The sequence below is a fragment of the Peromyscus californicus genome, unplaced genomic scaffold (assembly GCF_007827085.1).
Source record: "Peromyscus californicus insignis strain IS unplaced genomic scaffold, ASM782708v3 Scaffold_2__1_contigs__length_46816999, whole genome shotgun sequence".
Classification (NCBI taxonomy): Eukaryota; Metazoa; Chordata; class Mammalia; order Rodentia; family Cricetidae; genus Peromyscus; species Peromyscus californicus.
This window is the reverse complement of record NW_026294540.1, coordinates 98,194-116,214: the sequence shown is the minus strand read 5'-3', so window position 1 is coordinate 116,214 and position 18,021 is coordinate 98,194. Positions and strand designations below refer to the sequence as shown.

The 18,021-nt window shown below is 41.4% G+C and overlaps 2 protein-coding genes across 3 annotated transcripts in view; both read left to right on the top strand.

Annotated features, from left to right (window-relative positions):
• The window catches only part of LOC128120684 (zinc finger protein 120-like), an 89,943-nt gene that overhangs the window by 4,997 nt on the left and 66,925 nt on the right, over positions 1-18,021 (top strand). The gene's annotated exons all lie outside the window — the stretch shown is intronic.
• Positions 864-15,977, top strand: LOC128120683 (zinc finger protein 26-like). 2 transcript variants are annotated; one of them, XM_052754837.1, is made up of 4 exons: positions 864-1,814; positions 4,760-4,886; positions 5,143-5,238; positions 12,836-15,977. In XM_052754837.1, the coding sequence occupies exons 1-4, from the start codon at positions 1,782-1,784 to the stop codon at positions 14,194-14,196; spliced, it is 1,617 nt and encodes a 538-aa protein (XP_052610797.1). In that variant the 5' UTR covers positions 864-1,781; the 3' UTR covers positions 14,197-15,977. The 2 variants fall into 2 exon arrangements, with proteins under 2 accessions (XP_052610797.1, XP_052610796.1); XM_052754836.1 differs by having other exon boundaries at positions 866-1,814; positions 12,833-15,977.

Sequence of the window (18,021 nt, the reverse complement as noted above, 5' to 3'; positions counted from 1 at the left end):
GTCCTTGGTGCCCCATCTACCAAGCAATGGTGGACTCCCTGGCTCACACTCTGGTTCTTGAATATAATCCCAATGTAGGTCACAGAATTACAGAAAGCTTCCTGAAACTGGGAAAAAAATAGAGAGCAGGTAAGATGAGAGGGAAGAGAAAGAAGGGAGGAAGAGGGGGAAGGGACAAAGAAAAGGAGGAGAAATTGAGGAGGGGAGGAAGAGGGGAAGGGGAAGGGGAGGGAAGGGAGAACAAGAGAGCAGAGAGTCAAGGTTAAAATTTGCAGCAAAGCCTAATAACCTCAATTTAATCCACAGGCACACACACACACACACACACACACACACACACACACACACACACACACACACACACGTAGGGCTAGAGATAAGACTCGGTGGTTAAGCGCCGGGCGGTGGCGCACGCCTTTAATCCCAGCACTCGGGAGGCAGAGCCAGGCGGATCTCTGTGAGTTCGAGGCCAGCCTGGGCTACCAAGTGAGTCCCAGGAAAGGCGCAAAGCTACACAGAGAAACCCTGTCTCGAAAAACCAAAAAAAAAAAAAACCAAAAAAAAAAAAAAAAAGAAGGTTTAATGCTCTTGGTTTCTATACCCAAATTAGACATTTCAACACTGCCGTCAGCATTTCTAATGTTCATTAGGAACCAAATATGCCAACAATTTCTTTAATCTTGGATTTCTGCCTTCATAACTGTGATAAATGTCTGTTTAAGCAAGAGGGAATTACATTCTCCCCAGATCACTTTGAGAACAATGTTTCTACCAGAAATTCTCAGAAGCTTTGCTTTCCTTTGTACATCCACATTTCGTTGAGTAGTTAAGAGGTAGGACGAAAACATTTTAAAACAGGAAACCTTCTTAAATTGTGCTCCTTTGCATTACCTGCATATTTAAGATTCATTTTGGAGAGAGTTCACCTTTCCATGTGTTTTTGTTTTTCTTCACATCCACAGTAGTTTTTCCTTTAATGAAGCTAGCTACTGCTGTTATTTGGTGCACTGATACAACCGTATGTAACCTAGTGAATCACAAAGCGTCCTGTGCTTCCCTCCAACCCCCAATCTATGGTGTCTTTGAATGCATTTGTCTGCTTTGGCTTCCCTGGGACTGGAGTTACAGACCTTGTGAGCCGACCTGTGGGTGTAGGGAACTAAACCCAGATCCTTAGGAGGAGCAGCCAGTGTTCTTAACCGCTGAGCCATCTTGAACTGTGTATTTTATCGCGTCTGTGCTCAGTGTAGCCTCCAGTCTCTTTACCGGTCTGAGAGGCGACTCCAGCGTCGGATTTGTTTTTGTTTGTTTTGGTATTTTTGAGACAGGGTCTCTGTTTGTAGTCCTGGCCGACCTCGAACTCACAGAAATCCTCCCGTTTATGTCTCCCGAGTGCTGGGACTTAAAGGCGTGAGTGCGGAAACACGTTGGCTCTTGGGCAGCTGCTGTAAACTAGCTGCTCCGCAGCACGTTCCGCGAAATGAGCTTCTTTTCAGGCGCGTGTGCAGGGGAAGAATGACGCGCTTCTTTGTGCGCCGCTCCCCTCCGCCTGCCCTTCCCCGTAGCACGCTTGCTGGACCGCTTCTGCAGGCATTGGACCAGGAGCTAACGGTGGCCGGCTGGCTCCGGAGTCCGCGGCCATCCCGCTACGTAGCTGAATCCTGGCGCAGTGCGGCCGGCTTGGTCGGAACCTGGCTGTCCACCGACCTTGCTCTTCAGGATTACTGAGAGACTGGAACTCTGTTCTGTTGATTCGAGCCCGGAGGCCGTACCTCCCACCTATGGCCGCGGAAACGCGGTTGGCTTCCTTCTGGGTAAGTAGGTTCGCTTTAAAAAAGCTGCCTGGACTCATTCACTGCTTAAGTCTTATCTAGGCCTGGGCGCTCTCCAGGTTCTGGGCCTTCAGAAAGGCGCCTCTGCTTACTTGGACTCTGTTACCAAGTGCAGGTGGTCTTAAGGTAATTCTTGCAAATGAAGTCATCCTGCGTTGGACTTTATGCAGCTCTTAGGACCTCATCGAGTAAATCACCTCCCCCGCCCCCTTTTCACGTGTTTTGAAAATGCATATTCATTTAATGTCTTTTGCGTGCCGAGCCCTGAAGCGGATCTTGTAAATTTTATGATAAATTTTATGATTATTTTTTGAGACAGAGTCACACCATACAGCTCTGGCTGGCATGGGACGCTATGGCTGGCCTCAAACTCACAGAGCTCCACCTGCCTCTGACTCTGCCTTCCGAGTGCTGGGATTAAAGGTGTGCATCACCATGCCTGGCTTCACATTCCTTTTATATATTTGAGTTGACCTGGAACTTTCTATATAGATGAACTCACGGAGATTTGCCTGCCTCAGCCTTCCAAGTGCTGGGACTAAAGGTATGTACCGCCACACCTGGCAAGCTATATAACCTCTTAACAGGTTTCTAATCTTTTCATAGTCACTTTTATCAGGATTAGAATAGATTGCTGCTTCCGTGATGGGCAGGCACCAGATGAAGTGATTGATTATTATTTACACTATGCTAAATCAAAGTGACCCCCCACCCCCGCCTTATATACTAACTGTAAGGTCTATGATAATCTTATTACTGCTACTGCTCTGGCTTGACTCCCTCTTGGTCTTGAACTGTTTCAGTTTACCTGGAAGAAGCCAGGGAGGTGAGGTAGAGCGCATGCATGCACCTAGCTACCTAAAGGGATCAAGTCTTATAATTTGTCAGTGTTTGATTTTTGAAGTTATATATTGTGGAACGCCAGTGTAGTAACTCCTTGAGTCATTGCTGTGAGAAAACAACAGTCAGGAAGAAACTTAAGAAAGGAAGAGACTATTTTGGCTCACAATTTGGGGGTGTGGTCCATCATGGTGGCTTCCATGATGGCAAGAACTTGAGGCAGCTGGTCATACATTGCATTTGTGTTCAAAAAGCTCAACTAATTTCCCCCTTTTATTGAGTCCAGGACTCTAGCCTTATGGTTTCATCCACAGTGAAGGGGGTCTTTCTATCTCAACCTAATTGAGATAATTCCTCACAGGTAGGCCCAGAGGTTTGTCTCTTCGGTTATTCTGGATTTTTGTCGTTGGCAGTAGTAACCAGCCAGATAGTATAGGAGAATATTCGATGGTTCTCTATGGAGTTGGCAAGTGTTGGTGATCCAGGAATGGGGAACTGGGTGGCAGTGCCAAAGCACTGGGGTTCCTGTATGTTAGTGACATTTGTGTAAAATGGGTTGCATATGAAATGCATTTAGTTTATACCAGTTAAACTGGTATAAAAACCGTAATTATCATGTGTAAGTTCTGATTATTAGTGTTCATTACTTAGTGTTTACTTAGTTTATTTTTTCCATCCCCCTCTCTCCTTCCTTTCCTATTTATCATAAGAGCCTTCCTCTCTGTTTCTGAGATGCCACAGTCCCTGAATACCAGATTCTGTTCTGTACTTTTTTTTTTTTTGGTTTTTCAAGACAGGGTTTCTCTGTGTAGTCCTGACTGTCCTGGAACTCACTCTGTAGACCAGGCTGGCCTCGAACTCACAGAGATCCGCCTGCCTCTGCCTCCCGAGTGCTGGGATTAAAGGCATGTGCCACCACTGCCCAGCTTCTGCTTTGTATTTTTTTTTATTTTATTTATTTATTTTATGTATATGTGTGCTGCATGTTCACCTTTTTATGGGCATCAGATCCCACTATAGATGGTTGTGAACCACCATATGGTTGCTGGGAATTGAACTCAGGACCTCTGGAAGAGCAGCCAGTGCTCTTAACTGATGAGCCATCTCTCCAGCCCTTCTGCTCTGTATTCTAAGTGGTGTTTACTGTATCTCTTTATAGTGAGTACAGGTTATCCTCTATACATTTTTTTCTTCCATAATTGGACTCGGCCTAAAAGAAATAGACATTTCTGAATCTCTCTGTTGTTCCCTGCCAGCACCTGTTCCCAATATATGATGATTATTGTTCTCTTAGACTTGGATTACCAGGGCATGGGAGCCACACAGGATAGAGCAGAAGACAGAAAGCCGTTTTCTGTCCTGCTCCAGTGCCTTCAGACTCCTGGAGGAGGCTGAACTCTTTGTTTTTTACTGTTGCTTCCCCCCATTTTCCCAGGTGAATCTCATTCTTATCACCTCCTGAATTCTCTTTCCGTCCCATTACTTTGGGTGAACTGTTTAGATGACTTCTTGGAGCTGAGTCTGGGTGCTTACTGAGGACGGTTCTATCCATTCTGTACAACACATACCCTGGGTCTGCCTTTGTGTATTTACATGGTTGTTTCCCTCTACAAGACTGAAAACTTCCTAGTGACAGTTGTCTTGTACTCATCCTAAGATCCACAGAAACCCAGAGTGCTTGGTACATTTGTGATTGGATGGTTGATTTTTTTTTTTAACTTTTATTTTATGTATATAGATGTTTTGCTTGTATATATGTCTATGTACCATGTGTATGCCTTGTGTTCACAGAGGCAAGAAGAGGGTATTGGATCCCTCAGAGCTGGAGTTAATAGACATTTGGGGATGCATCACCTGCTATTTGGTTACTAGGATCTAAACTTCAGTCCTTAGGATTGAGCAGCAAATGTTCTCAAATATTGAGCCATTGCTTCAGACCCAATTTTCAACTCTTTTAAAAAGTAGGTGATGTACCGGGCACAACAGACCATCTGGAGAGGAATAGTTTTTCTTTTTGAGTTTTCTGCATTCTTCACATGCTAGCTGCTGCGAGTACATCTAGTTAAACAGTGTGTGAATCCTTACAGGGGCTACTGTCATTCAAGGATGTGTCTGTGGAGCTATCAAGTGAAGAGTGGCAGCTACTGGACCCCGCACAGCAGCAGATGTATAGAGAGGTGACTCTGGAGAACTACAGCAACCTGCTCTCCGTGGGTGAGTCCAGCACCTCTGTCAACTCACCTGGAAGTCATAGCCTCCATTTCTTTTTCTTTTGTTATCTAACTTGAGACCTCTGAAGTGATTGATGATTGTGAATTTGAACTTACAGGTAAATGTTCTTTGGTGAATATTTGGTTTTCCTTTTTTTTTTTTTAAATTGTTGTTATTCCCAAGTGCAAATAAGCAATTTTGTTTTGTGATTTACCCTTAGCAGTTTGGTCTGAATCCTTTTTGATTATTTCGTTAACAGGGTATCTTGATACCAAACCTGATTTAATCTTCAAGTTGGAGCAAGGAAAAGAACCGTGGGTAATAAATGCCAAAATGTCCACCCAGAGCTGTCCAGGTAGGTGATTGAGAACAAGGAAGATAGTATGTATGGAGGTAAATTAGCTGTTCCTTAGGTACTTGACACTGGGATGGTGGTGTACCTAGAAACTCCTAAAAGTCCTCAACTGATGCAGCTGACTTGGGATGAGATTATAGGTTTCTCAAGTCAGGCACTTAATTGTCACCTCGAATGTTGGGTTCTCCTTCCCCCTTCAGCTCTGAGAGGAGGATGTGTACCTCTTATCCGTCCAGAGTCTGCCTTCTGTGTTAGTTTCTTTCCTTTCAATGGGCAGTTGGCCTTGAGAACTTCTTCCTCACTCTTAATGTGACTTATGCCCCTTTTCTTCCCTTTTTAAAAATTTTCTCTTCTGCCTTTGACAGTTAAATTACTTAAGACTTTACCCAAGGGTGCATACCTTGCGTCATGTGTATCATTGAGTGATGCCTTCTCTTGCAGGTTATCCACTGAGGTTTCCTCCCCAAATTTAGCTGTCCTTCTCTGTATTGTCGCTATGTAAAAGCTCTTACAGTCTGAAAATTTGTTTCCTGCTATTGTTTGTTTGGTTTTTTTTGTTTTGGTTTTTCGAGACAGGGTTTCTCTGTGTAGCTTTGCGCCTTTCCTGGAACTCACTTGGTAGTCCAGGCTGGCCTCGAACTCACAGAGATCCGCCTGGCTCTGCCTCCCAAGTGCTGGTATTAAAGGCATGCGCCACCACTGCCCAGCCCTGCTATTGTTATAAAACTAAAATTCACATATTCCTCCCTTCTCCTCCTGCATTTGGTCCTGGGTTTTATTTATCTGTAGGAGAGTTATGTGCTTTTCCAGACTTCAGTCTGGTATCAGAAATGGGAAAAAACTTATGTCTAAAGTCTCCATTTGTCCTTGTTTCAATCTGTTGTTGTGATAAAATATTAACCAAAAACAGCTCTAGGAGGAAAGGGTTTATTTTGTTTACACTTCCAGGTCACTATCATGAGGAAAAACCAGGGCAGGAACTTCAATAGAGACTCAAAGCAGAATCCATAGTGGACTGCTGCTTGCTGGCTTGCTCAAACTGTCTTGTATAGTCCAGGACCACCTGCCCAAGGAATAATACTGTCCACAGTGGCCTGGGCCCTTCTATATTAATTAATAATCTAGAAAATCCCTCACAGACATGCCCATAGACCAACCAGATAAAGGGAGTTTCTCAGTTGAGGCTTCTCTTCGATAAGTCTGCACCGTGCCAAGCTAACAATTAGAGTAACCAGGACATCATTCTTTCAGTTTTTTCATTTTTGAAAAGACTACTGTGGTTGCATAGTCAATCCAGCATCCTGGACTCTGTAGGCTTGTTTTGGACTTGTATCTTTTCCTTTGTGACCCTGTCCACTACTTGTTTCTGTTGGTATTTTGTTCTTTGAAGATTATCTTTTTTTTTTTTTTAAAGAATTATTTATTTATTATGTATACAGAAGAGGGTAACAGATCTCATTACAGATGGTTGTGAGCCACCATGTGGGTGCTGGGAATTGAACTCATGACCTCTGGATGAGTAGTCAGTACTCTTAACCTCTGAGCCATCTCTCCAGCCCTAAAGATTATCTTTTAACACTTATCTTCTTGTCACCCAGTGTAGAACAGTACCACTGCATACTTAGTTCACATTCTTAACCGTATTCGGGAGCTCTTGGTTTCTTTTTTGCTGTTGTACTAGATTTGTTTTTGAAAACATCTTATGATTAGTCTGGGAAAATACACTGGTATTTTAATTATCTGATCCAATCTAAGTAAAATAATAGTATATAGCCTCAAATGACCAGTTGTCTGCTTAGAGCAGTTCTACATAGTGACTGCTTCAGAACTTTGCTGATATCAGAAGTAGGCTTCCATCTGTTACCCTCTTGTTATCCTAGGATGTTATATTCTTCCCTTACACCTTCTTCAGCAGCCTAGCAGGATCCCCAGTGTCAGATACCACATACAGATATGGCAGGAACTTCTGAATCAAGTGGTTTTTCTCTCTTTTTAGTTTTATTATTTTTAGAATAGATTTTTAGATTTATTTTATAATTTTATGTGGATTATTGTTTTGCTTGCATGGTGCTTTCCCTGCTTGTTTGTATGTGTATGCACCATGTGCATGCCTTGTGCCCGAGGAGATCAGAAGAGAGCATTGGATCCCCTGGGATTGGAATTACACATGGTTATGACCCACCATGTGGGTACTGGGAATCGAACCTGGATCCTCTGCAAGAGCAAAAAGTTCTCTTAATCACTGAGCAATCTCTTGAGCCGTATTATTTATTTTTGGAAAAGGGTTTCACTATATAGCCCTGGATGGCCTGGAGCTTCCTATGTAGATCAAGCTGGTCTCAAACTCAAAAACTCCTCCTGCCTATGCCTACTGGATGCTGGGATTAAAGGTATATGCCACATCTCATGGCTATTTCTTTTTATTTTATGTGTATGGGAATTTTGCCTGTGTATGTACCATGTGCATGCAGTGCCTTTAGAGGTCAGAAGAGGGCATTGGATCCCCTGGAAGTAGAGTTAATAGTTGTTAGCGGCCATGTAGGTGCTGGGAATGAACCTGGGTCCTCTGCAAGAGCAGCAAGTATTCTTAACTGCTGAACCACCTCTCCCGCTCCAAGTCATTTATCTGCAAGCTCCATTTCAATGGTGTCTGGATTATTTTGAAACCAGAAATCTGCTCACACATTTATCATTTATTTCCTGTTCCCCCCTTTTCCTTTTCCCTTCTCTCTCTTTTGGTTCTAATTCTATCCCTCCTGTCTTTGCCCCTTGAATGGTGGGATTACAGGCCTGTGCCATCATGCCCAATTTTGCGTTTTTTAAAAATTCACATCTGTTTGAACGAGCCATGGTAAAAGGGGTGGATTGACCTTCTAAGGGTAGTGACCTGCCTTCCTGACCAGACCATTTGAATAGGAGAAGGATAGCTATCTTTATCTGTTCAGGGCTGCTGTGTAGAGGGTGGGGGATATAACTTTGGGTAGATTTTTGGATATTAAGCATAGAGTACCTTCTTTTCATCTGTATGTGTACAAAAATGCTCTTGTTGATATGAAATGTGAGCATCCTTTCAGTCAGTACATATTTGGGGCCATAATTCAGTTTCAAGTCCAGGATCTCTTAGGATATTTGTGGTTCCATCTGATAGGTATGGGTGAAATTCTCATCATCTGAGTGAGTATAGTTAAGGTATAAGATGTCTGTTCTAGGCATACCTAGGATTGTAAAAGGAGCTAGAATTTGTTTTTTTTTGCCTTTTAAGACAGGGTCTAACTATGTAGCCCTTGCTGGCCTAGAGCTTCCTATGTAGACCATGCTGAGATACTCCTACCTTTGCCTCTAGAGCACTGGAATTATAGGTGTGTGATTCAGTGTACATCTATGAAACTAGAACTAGAAAGGAGTAAGAGAAACTTCTCACAGAAAGGAAGAAGATAACAATTATCTTTGGTCAGATATACTCCCCTTTAGAAAAACATGAGGCACTTTCTCTTCATTGATGTTGATAACAGTTTCCTTTGTTAGTGTCACTGCTTCAGGTCCTGCACTTTGATTTTTCATTCTGTCAAAACAATTTTTATTTAGATTGTGTGTGTGTGTGTGTGTGTGTGTGTGTGTGTGTGTGTGTGTGTGTGTTGTGTGTGTGAGTGTGAATGTTTTGCCTGCATGTATGTGTGCATGTGCCTGGTGCCTGCAGAGATCAGAACAGGAGTCAGAGCCCCAGAAACTGGAGTTAAGGATGAATGTGAGCCACCATGTGGTTGCTGGGAACTAAACATTGGTCCTCCATAAGCACAAGTACTCTTAACTGCATAGCCATCTCCCTAGTTCTGATTATTATTATTATTACTATTGTTATTCTTACTATTTTTATTATTATTATTATTATTATTATTATTATTATTAAAGACAAGGTTTCTTGTATCCAAGGCTGGTTTGGAACTCCCTGAACGGCCAAGGGTGACCTTTAACTTCTGATCCTCTCATGTGCTGGTATTACAGGCATAAAGTATGCTTGCTTTATGCAGTGTTGTTTATTGAATCCAGGGCTCTTGTGCATTCTAGGTAGGCACTGTACCAATTGAGCTGTACCTCCAGTCCTGGCATTTCACTTTCAATCTTTCTTTCTTTTGTGCTTCATAGCCATAGCTGAGATAAACTTGAGAGAATGACCATTCTGTGGTCTCTATCTGTAGTAGTTTCAATAGCAGTCTATTCCTATTGCTGTAAGTTTTTTTTTTAAGTTTGTGTGTGTGTGTGTGTGTGTGTGTGTGTGTGTAGGTACCCAGAGAGGTCATCAGCTGGAGTTTCAGGTGTCTCTAAGCTTCCTAAGGTGGATCTTAACACTAGTCCTCTGATAGAATAGACTGCTAAGCTGTCTCTCTAGGCTTGCTATAATTTTAAAGTATTGAGAGTTGAAGTGTCATAGGCTGCTAGTAGCCCAGCCTTGAGGTTCCCTTTCATACTTAGCAAATTTCCAGTCTGTGTTTGTGTTTGTTTCTGACCAGTTATGTTAAACCAGTAACTCAAAAAGTTAGCCAGACATGATATTATGCCCTAGAAGAATTCATTTCTTCTAGCCATTGTTTTTTTTTAAATTTCATTATTATTATTGAGCAGTCCCTGTTTTTAACTTATTCTTGAGTTTGGTAGCCTCACTCTTAAGTATAACCATAACCAGCCGGGCGGTGGTGGCGCACGCCTTTAATCCCAGCACTCGGGAGGCAGAGCCAGGCGGATCTCTGTGAGTTCGAGGCCAGCCTGGGCTACCAAGTGAGTTCCAGGAAAGGCGCAAAGCTACACAGAGAAACCGTGTCTCGAAAAACCAAAAAAAAAAAAAAAAAAAAAAAAAAAGTATAACCATAACCACTCCCTCTTCTCTCATTGGGATGAGCATATTTAGAGAAAAATCACATGGTGGGAAGAAAGCTGCTAAGCCAACACTTACAAACTCTTGTAAAGCATTGGTAATGTAGAGGGATATTCTCATGCCTCAACCTTTTGCTTGATTGTTCTAAATTAATTACTTGTTTCTGTTCATTACTGTCCATATAAGAATAATGTTTTGGTCACATAGATGAGCTGTGGTCTTGTTTCCTGAATGGTCTCATCTATAATGTCATTTTATACTTCCATAGACTATTGACCTACTTTTCACTGAGTACTGAACTCAGATCTGACTGTTTACTTATTGTTATCATTTGGATGCTACTGTACTCTAAAATGTAGTAGTAGCCATAACAATCTTTCATTTTCTTTCAGGGTATTTCTTTGCCAAGAGCAGCAGTACTTTGTAATTGGAACTGTTGGTCCCCTCTTCTCTCAGCCCCACCCAGTTCTTTTTTCAGCGCATTCTAGAGCCCTCAACTCTAGAGGTAGAATCGAATCATTACAGTTTCATGTGGGGCTACTACAAGGGCCTTCTCATGTGTTTCTGCTCTTATTTATTTAATTTTGTGATGCTGGGTATCAAACAAAGGGCCTCATATGTGCTAGGCAAGCACATTATCACTGAGCTATACCCTCATCCCCCTTTCCTTTTAGTTTTATTTATTTTATTTCTTTTCCTTTTATTTTGAGACAGTGTTGTATTAATCTATCTTTGAAGATCAAATTCTAGTTCAGTCTTCCTTGTAGCCAGATATTGGAGCAATAGCAGGCCTGTTCCACTAGGCCAAGCTCTGTTCTTTTCTTATTTATTTATTTATTTTGGTTTTTCAAGACAGGGTTTATCTATGTAGCTTTGAGCCTTTCCTGGAACTCACTTGGTAGCCCAGGCTGGCCTTGAACTCACAGAGGTCCTCCTGGCTCTGCCTCCTGGGATTAAAGGCGTGCGCCACCACTGCCCGGCTGTTTTTTACATGGCAAACAAACTCATGTTTTAAAAGCACAATAACTAATTAGGACCTTCTCTAATCAAATACCTTTTAAAGCAGAAACTTTTTGCTCCGGCCTAGTGTAGCTTGTTTGCTTGCCTTTACTCTGCTCACTCAGTGGGTTGTGCCTTCCCCGCTCCCCCCTTAAACCATACAAAGCATATCTACTTCTTGAGAACTCTGCTTGGCGTATTTTCATTGTTTATTCATTCTCTTTTTCTTTCTCCTTTTCTTTTGTTTGGGGTGTGTGTGTGTGTGTTTTGTTCAAATTCTGTATCTTCCTGCCACCACCTCCTAAGTGCTATTATTTTAGGTATATATATATTCATTCCACCTCTCAGTTCATATTTCTCTCTCTCTCTCTCTCTCCCTTTCTCTCCCTCTTTTGTTAGCCCTGGCTGCCCTGGAACTCGCTCTGTAGACGAGACTGTCCTTGAATTCAGAGCTTCGCCTGCCATGGCCTCCCAAGTGCTGGGATTAAAGGCATGCACTGCTTGCTGTAGGTGGATTTTTCGTCAGGACTATTGGCTCCCCAGTAATGACATGGAGACTTATTATTAATTATGAAAGTTTGGCTGATAGCTTAGGCTTGTTTGTAACTAGCTCTTGTAACTTAAATTAACCCATTTCTATTAATTTACTTTCTACCTTGTGTCTTTCTTACCTCATCTATCTGACTGGCGACCCCTTTCTTCTTCCCATTGTCCTGTCAGCCCCCAAAATCCTGCCTAGCTATTGACTGTTCAGCTTTTTATTAACCAATCAGAGTGACACGTCTTCACAGTGTACAAAAAGATTATTTCTCAAAACACCACCATGCTCAGTTTCAGTTCATTCTTTTTTAATGTCTCATTGTCACCATATCTAAATGTCTTGTACTTACTCTGTATGATGTAGTTCACTTTTTAACTATATAGAATCTTATGGCAGTAAAATTCAGATTTAACATTTGTATGTATGTTTTAAAAATCACTTTTGGGTTGGGGGGTGCCACTGCACATATGTAGAATTCAGAGGACAAGCCGTGGAAGTCAGTTCTTTCCTTCTATTATGTGAGTCCTGGGATTGAAGTGGGTTATTGGACTAGGTGGCAAGTACCTTGACTCATTGTGCCATCTTGCCAGCCCAGCAAGTCTATTATTTTAGTTCTTTTATTTGGGGGCAGGGAGTTTGATTTTTGAGACAAGTTCTCACTGTGTAGCAAGGGTAGTCCAGAACTCAGAGATCTTCCTGCCCCTGCTTCCCAAGTGCTGGGATTAAATGCATGTGCCATCCTGTCCAGCAAGTATATTCGTTTTTGTTTTTTCTTTTCTGGAGCTGAGGACCAAACCCAGGGCCTTGTGCTTGCTAGGCAAGTGCCCTACCACTGAGCTAAATCCCCAACCCTGTATATTTGTTAAAACCCCTTTTTAAAATGATTTTCATCATGACCAATTCACTACCAGTAATGAGGGAAGACCTTGTTTGTGTTTGGTTTTATTTACCTCTGTCACCCCCATGCTTTGCCCATCTTTTTTGAAGCAGTGTCATAGGCCTCTTACCAAAGCGAAAAGATCTCTCCCACCCGGAGTAGTACTGGTGGTGTAATCCAGGACTTCATGTATTCTAAATGAGCCCCACCTACTAGTTACATGTGCCTCAGCCCCTGCATGCTTTTCAAATCTCTTTAATTCTGTATCAGAATTAAAAATCAGAACTGTTTTGTTTTTTCTTTCTAGAAGGCTGGAAAAAATGGTACCAGAAAAGTCAAGATGAAAATGTTCAGAGAAACTATACTTGTAATGGGTTTGGAAAACTTTTTACGAACAGAACCCATGTTTCTTCAAGGCAGAGACTCCATAAGTATAACACACGTGGAGCAAATGTGATACAAAACTTGAGTTCAAGCAGAATTTCTGTAAAGAATCCTGATCAATTTCATAGTTATAAGGAATCATATTTTTTTAAGCATCAAAAACATTGTAGTTTAGAAAAAAACTGTATCTGTAATGAATGTGGAAAAGGTTTTCGTTGTAAATCACAGCTTGTTGTACATTTCAGAATTCATACAGGGGAGAGACCGTACAAATGCACATACTGTGAAAGAGCCTTCAGTGCCAAGTCAAACCTTAATGCTCATCAGAGAGTTCACACAGGAGAAAAGCCCTACTTCTGTAATGAATGTGGAAAAGTTTTTTCTTTTAGGTCACAGCTCATTGTCCACCAAGAAGTTCACACAGGAGAGAAGCCCTATTGTTGCAATGAATGTGGGAAAGCCTACAGTTGGAAATCTCAGCTTATTTTACACCAGAGAAGTCACACAGGAGTAAAACCTTATGAATGCAATGAATGTGGGAAAGCCTACAGTTGGAAATCTCAGCTTATTTTACACCAGAGAAGTCACACAGAAGTGAAACCTCATAAATGCAATGAATGTGGGAAGGCATTCAGGAGTAAGTTCTACCTCCTTGTTCATACCAGAATGCACACAGGGGAGAAACCTTATCAATGCATTGATTGTGGGAAAACCTTCAATGCAAAAACACAACTCATTGTACACCAGGGAGTTCACACTGGAAAAAATCGTTATGAGTGCACTCAGTGTGGCAAAGCCTTTGGTCGGAAGGAGCAGCTCACTGCTCATTTGCGAGCTCATGCAGGAGAGAAACCCTATGGTTGTAATGAGTGTGGAAGGTCTTTCAGCAGCAAGTCATATCTTGTTATACACAGGAGAACACACACAGGAGAGAAACCCTATGAATGTAGCTTATGTGAGCGAGCCTTCTATGGAAAATCACAGTTAATTATACACCAGAGAACTCATTCAACAGAGAAGCCGTATGAATGCAATGAGTGTGAAAAAGCTTATTCCAGGAAGGCATCCCTTCAGATACACCAGAAAATTCATTCTGGAGAGAAACCATTTAAGTGTAGTGAATGTGAGAAAGCTTTCACTCTGAAGTCCTCTCTCAGTGAACATCAGAGAGTTCATACACGAGAGAAACCCTGGAAATGCTCTGAATGTGGGAAATCCTTTTGTTGGAATTCAGGGCTTCGGATACATCGGAAAACTCACAAGGCAGACATCCAAGTGATGAAGTGAATGTTAGACTCTTTCACAGGGGCTGGTGTACCAGAGACCTTAGATGATAATTCAGACATAGTATATTTGAGAACAGTCATTGAAATGAGGCTGCAAAAGCTTTCACAAGTTAGGTACATAGATCTTGGCTGAGAAGACAAGAATTGGAGGAATGAGGAATAATAAACATACCAAGTGTGATTGGTCCTGTCATAGAGATTTGTACTCCCTGTAAGTTTAATAAATCAAGGGAGGCTGGGCGTGGTACCCGTCTTTTACTCCAGCACTCTGGAGGCAGAGGTAGGTGGATCGTGAGTTTGAGACTCACCTGGTGTACATAGTGAATTCTAGGATAGCCAGGGCTATGATAGACCCCGTCTCAAAAAGCCATAAATAAATAAATAAGTAAGTAAATAAATAAATAAATAAATAAATAAATAAATAAATAAATAAATAAATAAATAAGGGGATTGTTTCCCCACAGGAGGTGTTACATGGAAAGTTGCATTCCAGATTTTAAGCTTTGTTTTTTTGTTTTTTTTTTATAAAATAAAGGCCTCATTAATAATAAAATTTTGCATAGTAGAGTACAAAGTTCTAGGATTTTTTTTTTTTTTTTTTTTTTTTGCTTGGGGGGAAGAGGCAGGGTCTCATGTAGCTTAGGCTGGCCTCAAAGTGGATAAGTACTTGAATTCTCAGTCTTATATTATTACAAATGAAAAGGGGATTAACATATTTAAACTTGAAGAAATAATTATTAAACTTGAAAAGCTGACAAATATGTAATAGAAAAGTTAAGTGGAAGCGCTTTAGATAAATGTAGAAATACAATCATACTCGTATGAATAGTGGAGTAAACAAGAAAGCAAAAGAGCAAAAGCATTCATGTAATTACTAAAAATTACCAAATGATGTAGTTTCTACGACACATTCAGAATGCTCAATGATCTGGGGATGGTGACATATACCTCTTGAAAACTTGGGACATGGAGGGTTGAGAATCTCGAGTTTGAAGACAACCTGGGTGACAGCCAGTTCAAGTCAGTAGAAGCTGCGTAATCAGACCCTGTCTCAAAAAGCAAAACTAAACTAGTGAACTCAGGGCTGGGAAGATGGCTCAGTAGGTAAAGGCACTCTCCTTTAAACATCGTGACCCGAGTTTAATCTCTAAACCCACATGGTAAGAGAGAACCAACTTCTGAAAGTTGTCTTCTGACCTCCACATGTGTGCTGTGGCATGCACAATGCCTCCCCCCCACCCCCTGAATAAATGTAAAAAGTTTCTAAATTACTTAGTGAACTCTATATTACATTAGTGAAGGCGTATATTAATTTACTGGCCAATTAAAAATGCTGAAATCTATAAGCAAAAGAGAAGTGGCTCGGTGGTTTGTCCAGCATGTAACAGTGTTGATTATCAGCATCATAGGAAAATAAAATGGTGATTGGAATTAGTATAAATTGAAGTAGATGCTACTAAGTTTCTAGAGGAAACAATAAGTCAGGTATGCAGGCTTGGGAAATGACTATGTAGAGTTCTTGCTGTGCAAGCATGAAGGCTTGACTTCAGATCCCCAACATGTGTAAAAGTCTATGCCTTTAACCTCAGTACTGAGGGTGGGTGCTGAGGATATTTGTACACTCACACCCCTTTATACAAAATAAGTAAATAATAATAAAAAACCCCAAATACAGTAGAAGTAAAATAATTAAAAAGAATATATCATACAAACTACAACCATAGGGAAACTAGAAAAGCTATCCTAATGTCAGATGAAATAAACTATTTATTTTTAAAGTTACTTATTGTGTGTGTATTTGTGTGCATGAATATGAGTCCACATGTAGAGATTGACTGAAGGAATAAAGTTAAGGTTTTCAGACTTGCATGGCAGGTATTTTTTTTACTGGATGAGCCATCTGGCCCAACCTTTTTCTTCTGTTAAGACAGTTTCAGTCTCATCTTCTAGGCTGGCCTCAAACTCACTATGTAGCCAAGGATGACCTTGAGCTGCTGATTCTCCTGCTTCTGCTTTTTGAATGCTGGAATTACAGGCACTCACTGCCATTCACTGTTTACACGTAGTGCTGGGGATTGATTTATGACTTTGTGCATGCTAAGCAAGTACTCTAATAACTGAGCTGCATTCCCAGCCCTCTAGACTTTATTATTTTGTTTTGGAGGGTCAAACATGGAACCTTAAACATAATGGGCAAATGGTACAACTGAGACACTCACCCAGCACCCAATTTAAGACACAAAAGTTACTAGATAATACTAGCATAGCACAAACTTGTTCCCCTCAACATTTCATCATGGATGGGGAGGGGCCCATGAGATACAGTTCCTCCCATTGGCAGTTAATGGTTGCTCGGGGGTGGGTGTCATTTTTTGTTTGTTTTTTCATTTTTTAAGAAAGGTTTTCTCTGTAACCACACTGGCTATCCAGGAACTCACTCTGCAGACCAGGTTCTGGCCTCGAACTCACAAAGATTTGCCTATCTCTGCCTCCCCAGGGCTGGGATCAAAGGAGTGTGCCACCACTGCCCATCTGAGGGAGTGTTATTCTTTCAGAGATGTATTCACAAGTTGGCCATGCCTAGCAAAATAACCCCCCCTACATTCTTCCATAAGCAACCCTAAATTAAGCTCAGTGGGACAAACAATAACAACAACAACAACAACACACACACATGCACACCATGAATTAGAAGGGGGGTTGGTTAGGAAATAAAGGTAGCAGCAGAGGAGGGGTAAAAACAATTAAAAAATCATTACATGCTTATATGAAACTGTCAAAGATTTTTTAAAATGTGGAAAAAGATATCAGATGTAGAAGAGCACTTTAGGAAATGTAACATTTGTAGTCATGTATTCTACACAGCACCAAAATACACAAAGCAAAATCACTGATAGAAATAAGAGAAGTAGACAATAGTAATTGTCTCAAGACAAATATTTCTCTATGCCCAAACTGTACTAGATTATAATAAGTTCATGTGGAATATTATGCAGTATGCATTGAATGCTAGGACTTAGAAAATTTGATGATGAGTGGGCATAATTGTGCCCCAGTTCTAGCATTTAGGAGGCTGAGACCTGATGGTCCTAATTTCTAACCGAGGTTGAGTTACTACATAGATACAGGACAGCCTAAAATATATAGTGAAACCCTATCTAACAATAACAAAAATTTCATCCAAAGATAGGTCTTGTCAAAAATACTCTGTTCTTATTGGCCAAATCTGGGACAGTTTGAGCATCCCAACAAGTAATGATAATCATATAACGCAAAGAATAAGAAACCAAGCTAGGTGTGTTGCCATGTTTCTTCAATCCCAGCAATCAGGAGCCAGACATGCTTCTGTGAGTACAAGATCAGCCTGATCTACATGATGAGTTCCAGGTCAGCTAATGTCTTTTCTTTCTCTTCTCTTCCATTCCCTCTCCTCTTTCCTCTAACCCCCCCCCCCCCCCCCCGCCCTTAAAATTTTTTTAATTTTTATTTTATATGCTTTGATGTTTTGCCATGGGTGTTGGGTCCTCTAGAACTGGAGTCACATGGCTCTGAGCTGTCATGTGGTTGCTGGGAGTAGAACCCTGGTTCTCTGGAAGAGCAGTCAGTGCTTTTAACCACTGAGCCATCTCTCCAGCATTCCCCCTATGTTGATGTTTTGTTTGTACTTTAATAAAGCTTGCTTGAAAATTAGAGGGTGGAGCTAGCTGCTAGATAACCATAGAGGCCAGACAGTGGTGGCCCAGCAATTGGGAGGAGGAAGCAGGAAGATAAGGAGTTGAAGACCACCCTGGGTTACACCGATTGATACAGTCTAAAAGAGAAACAG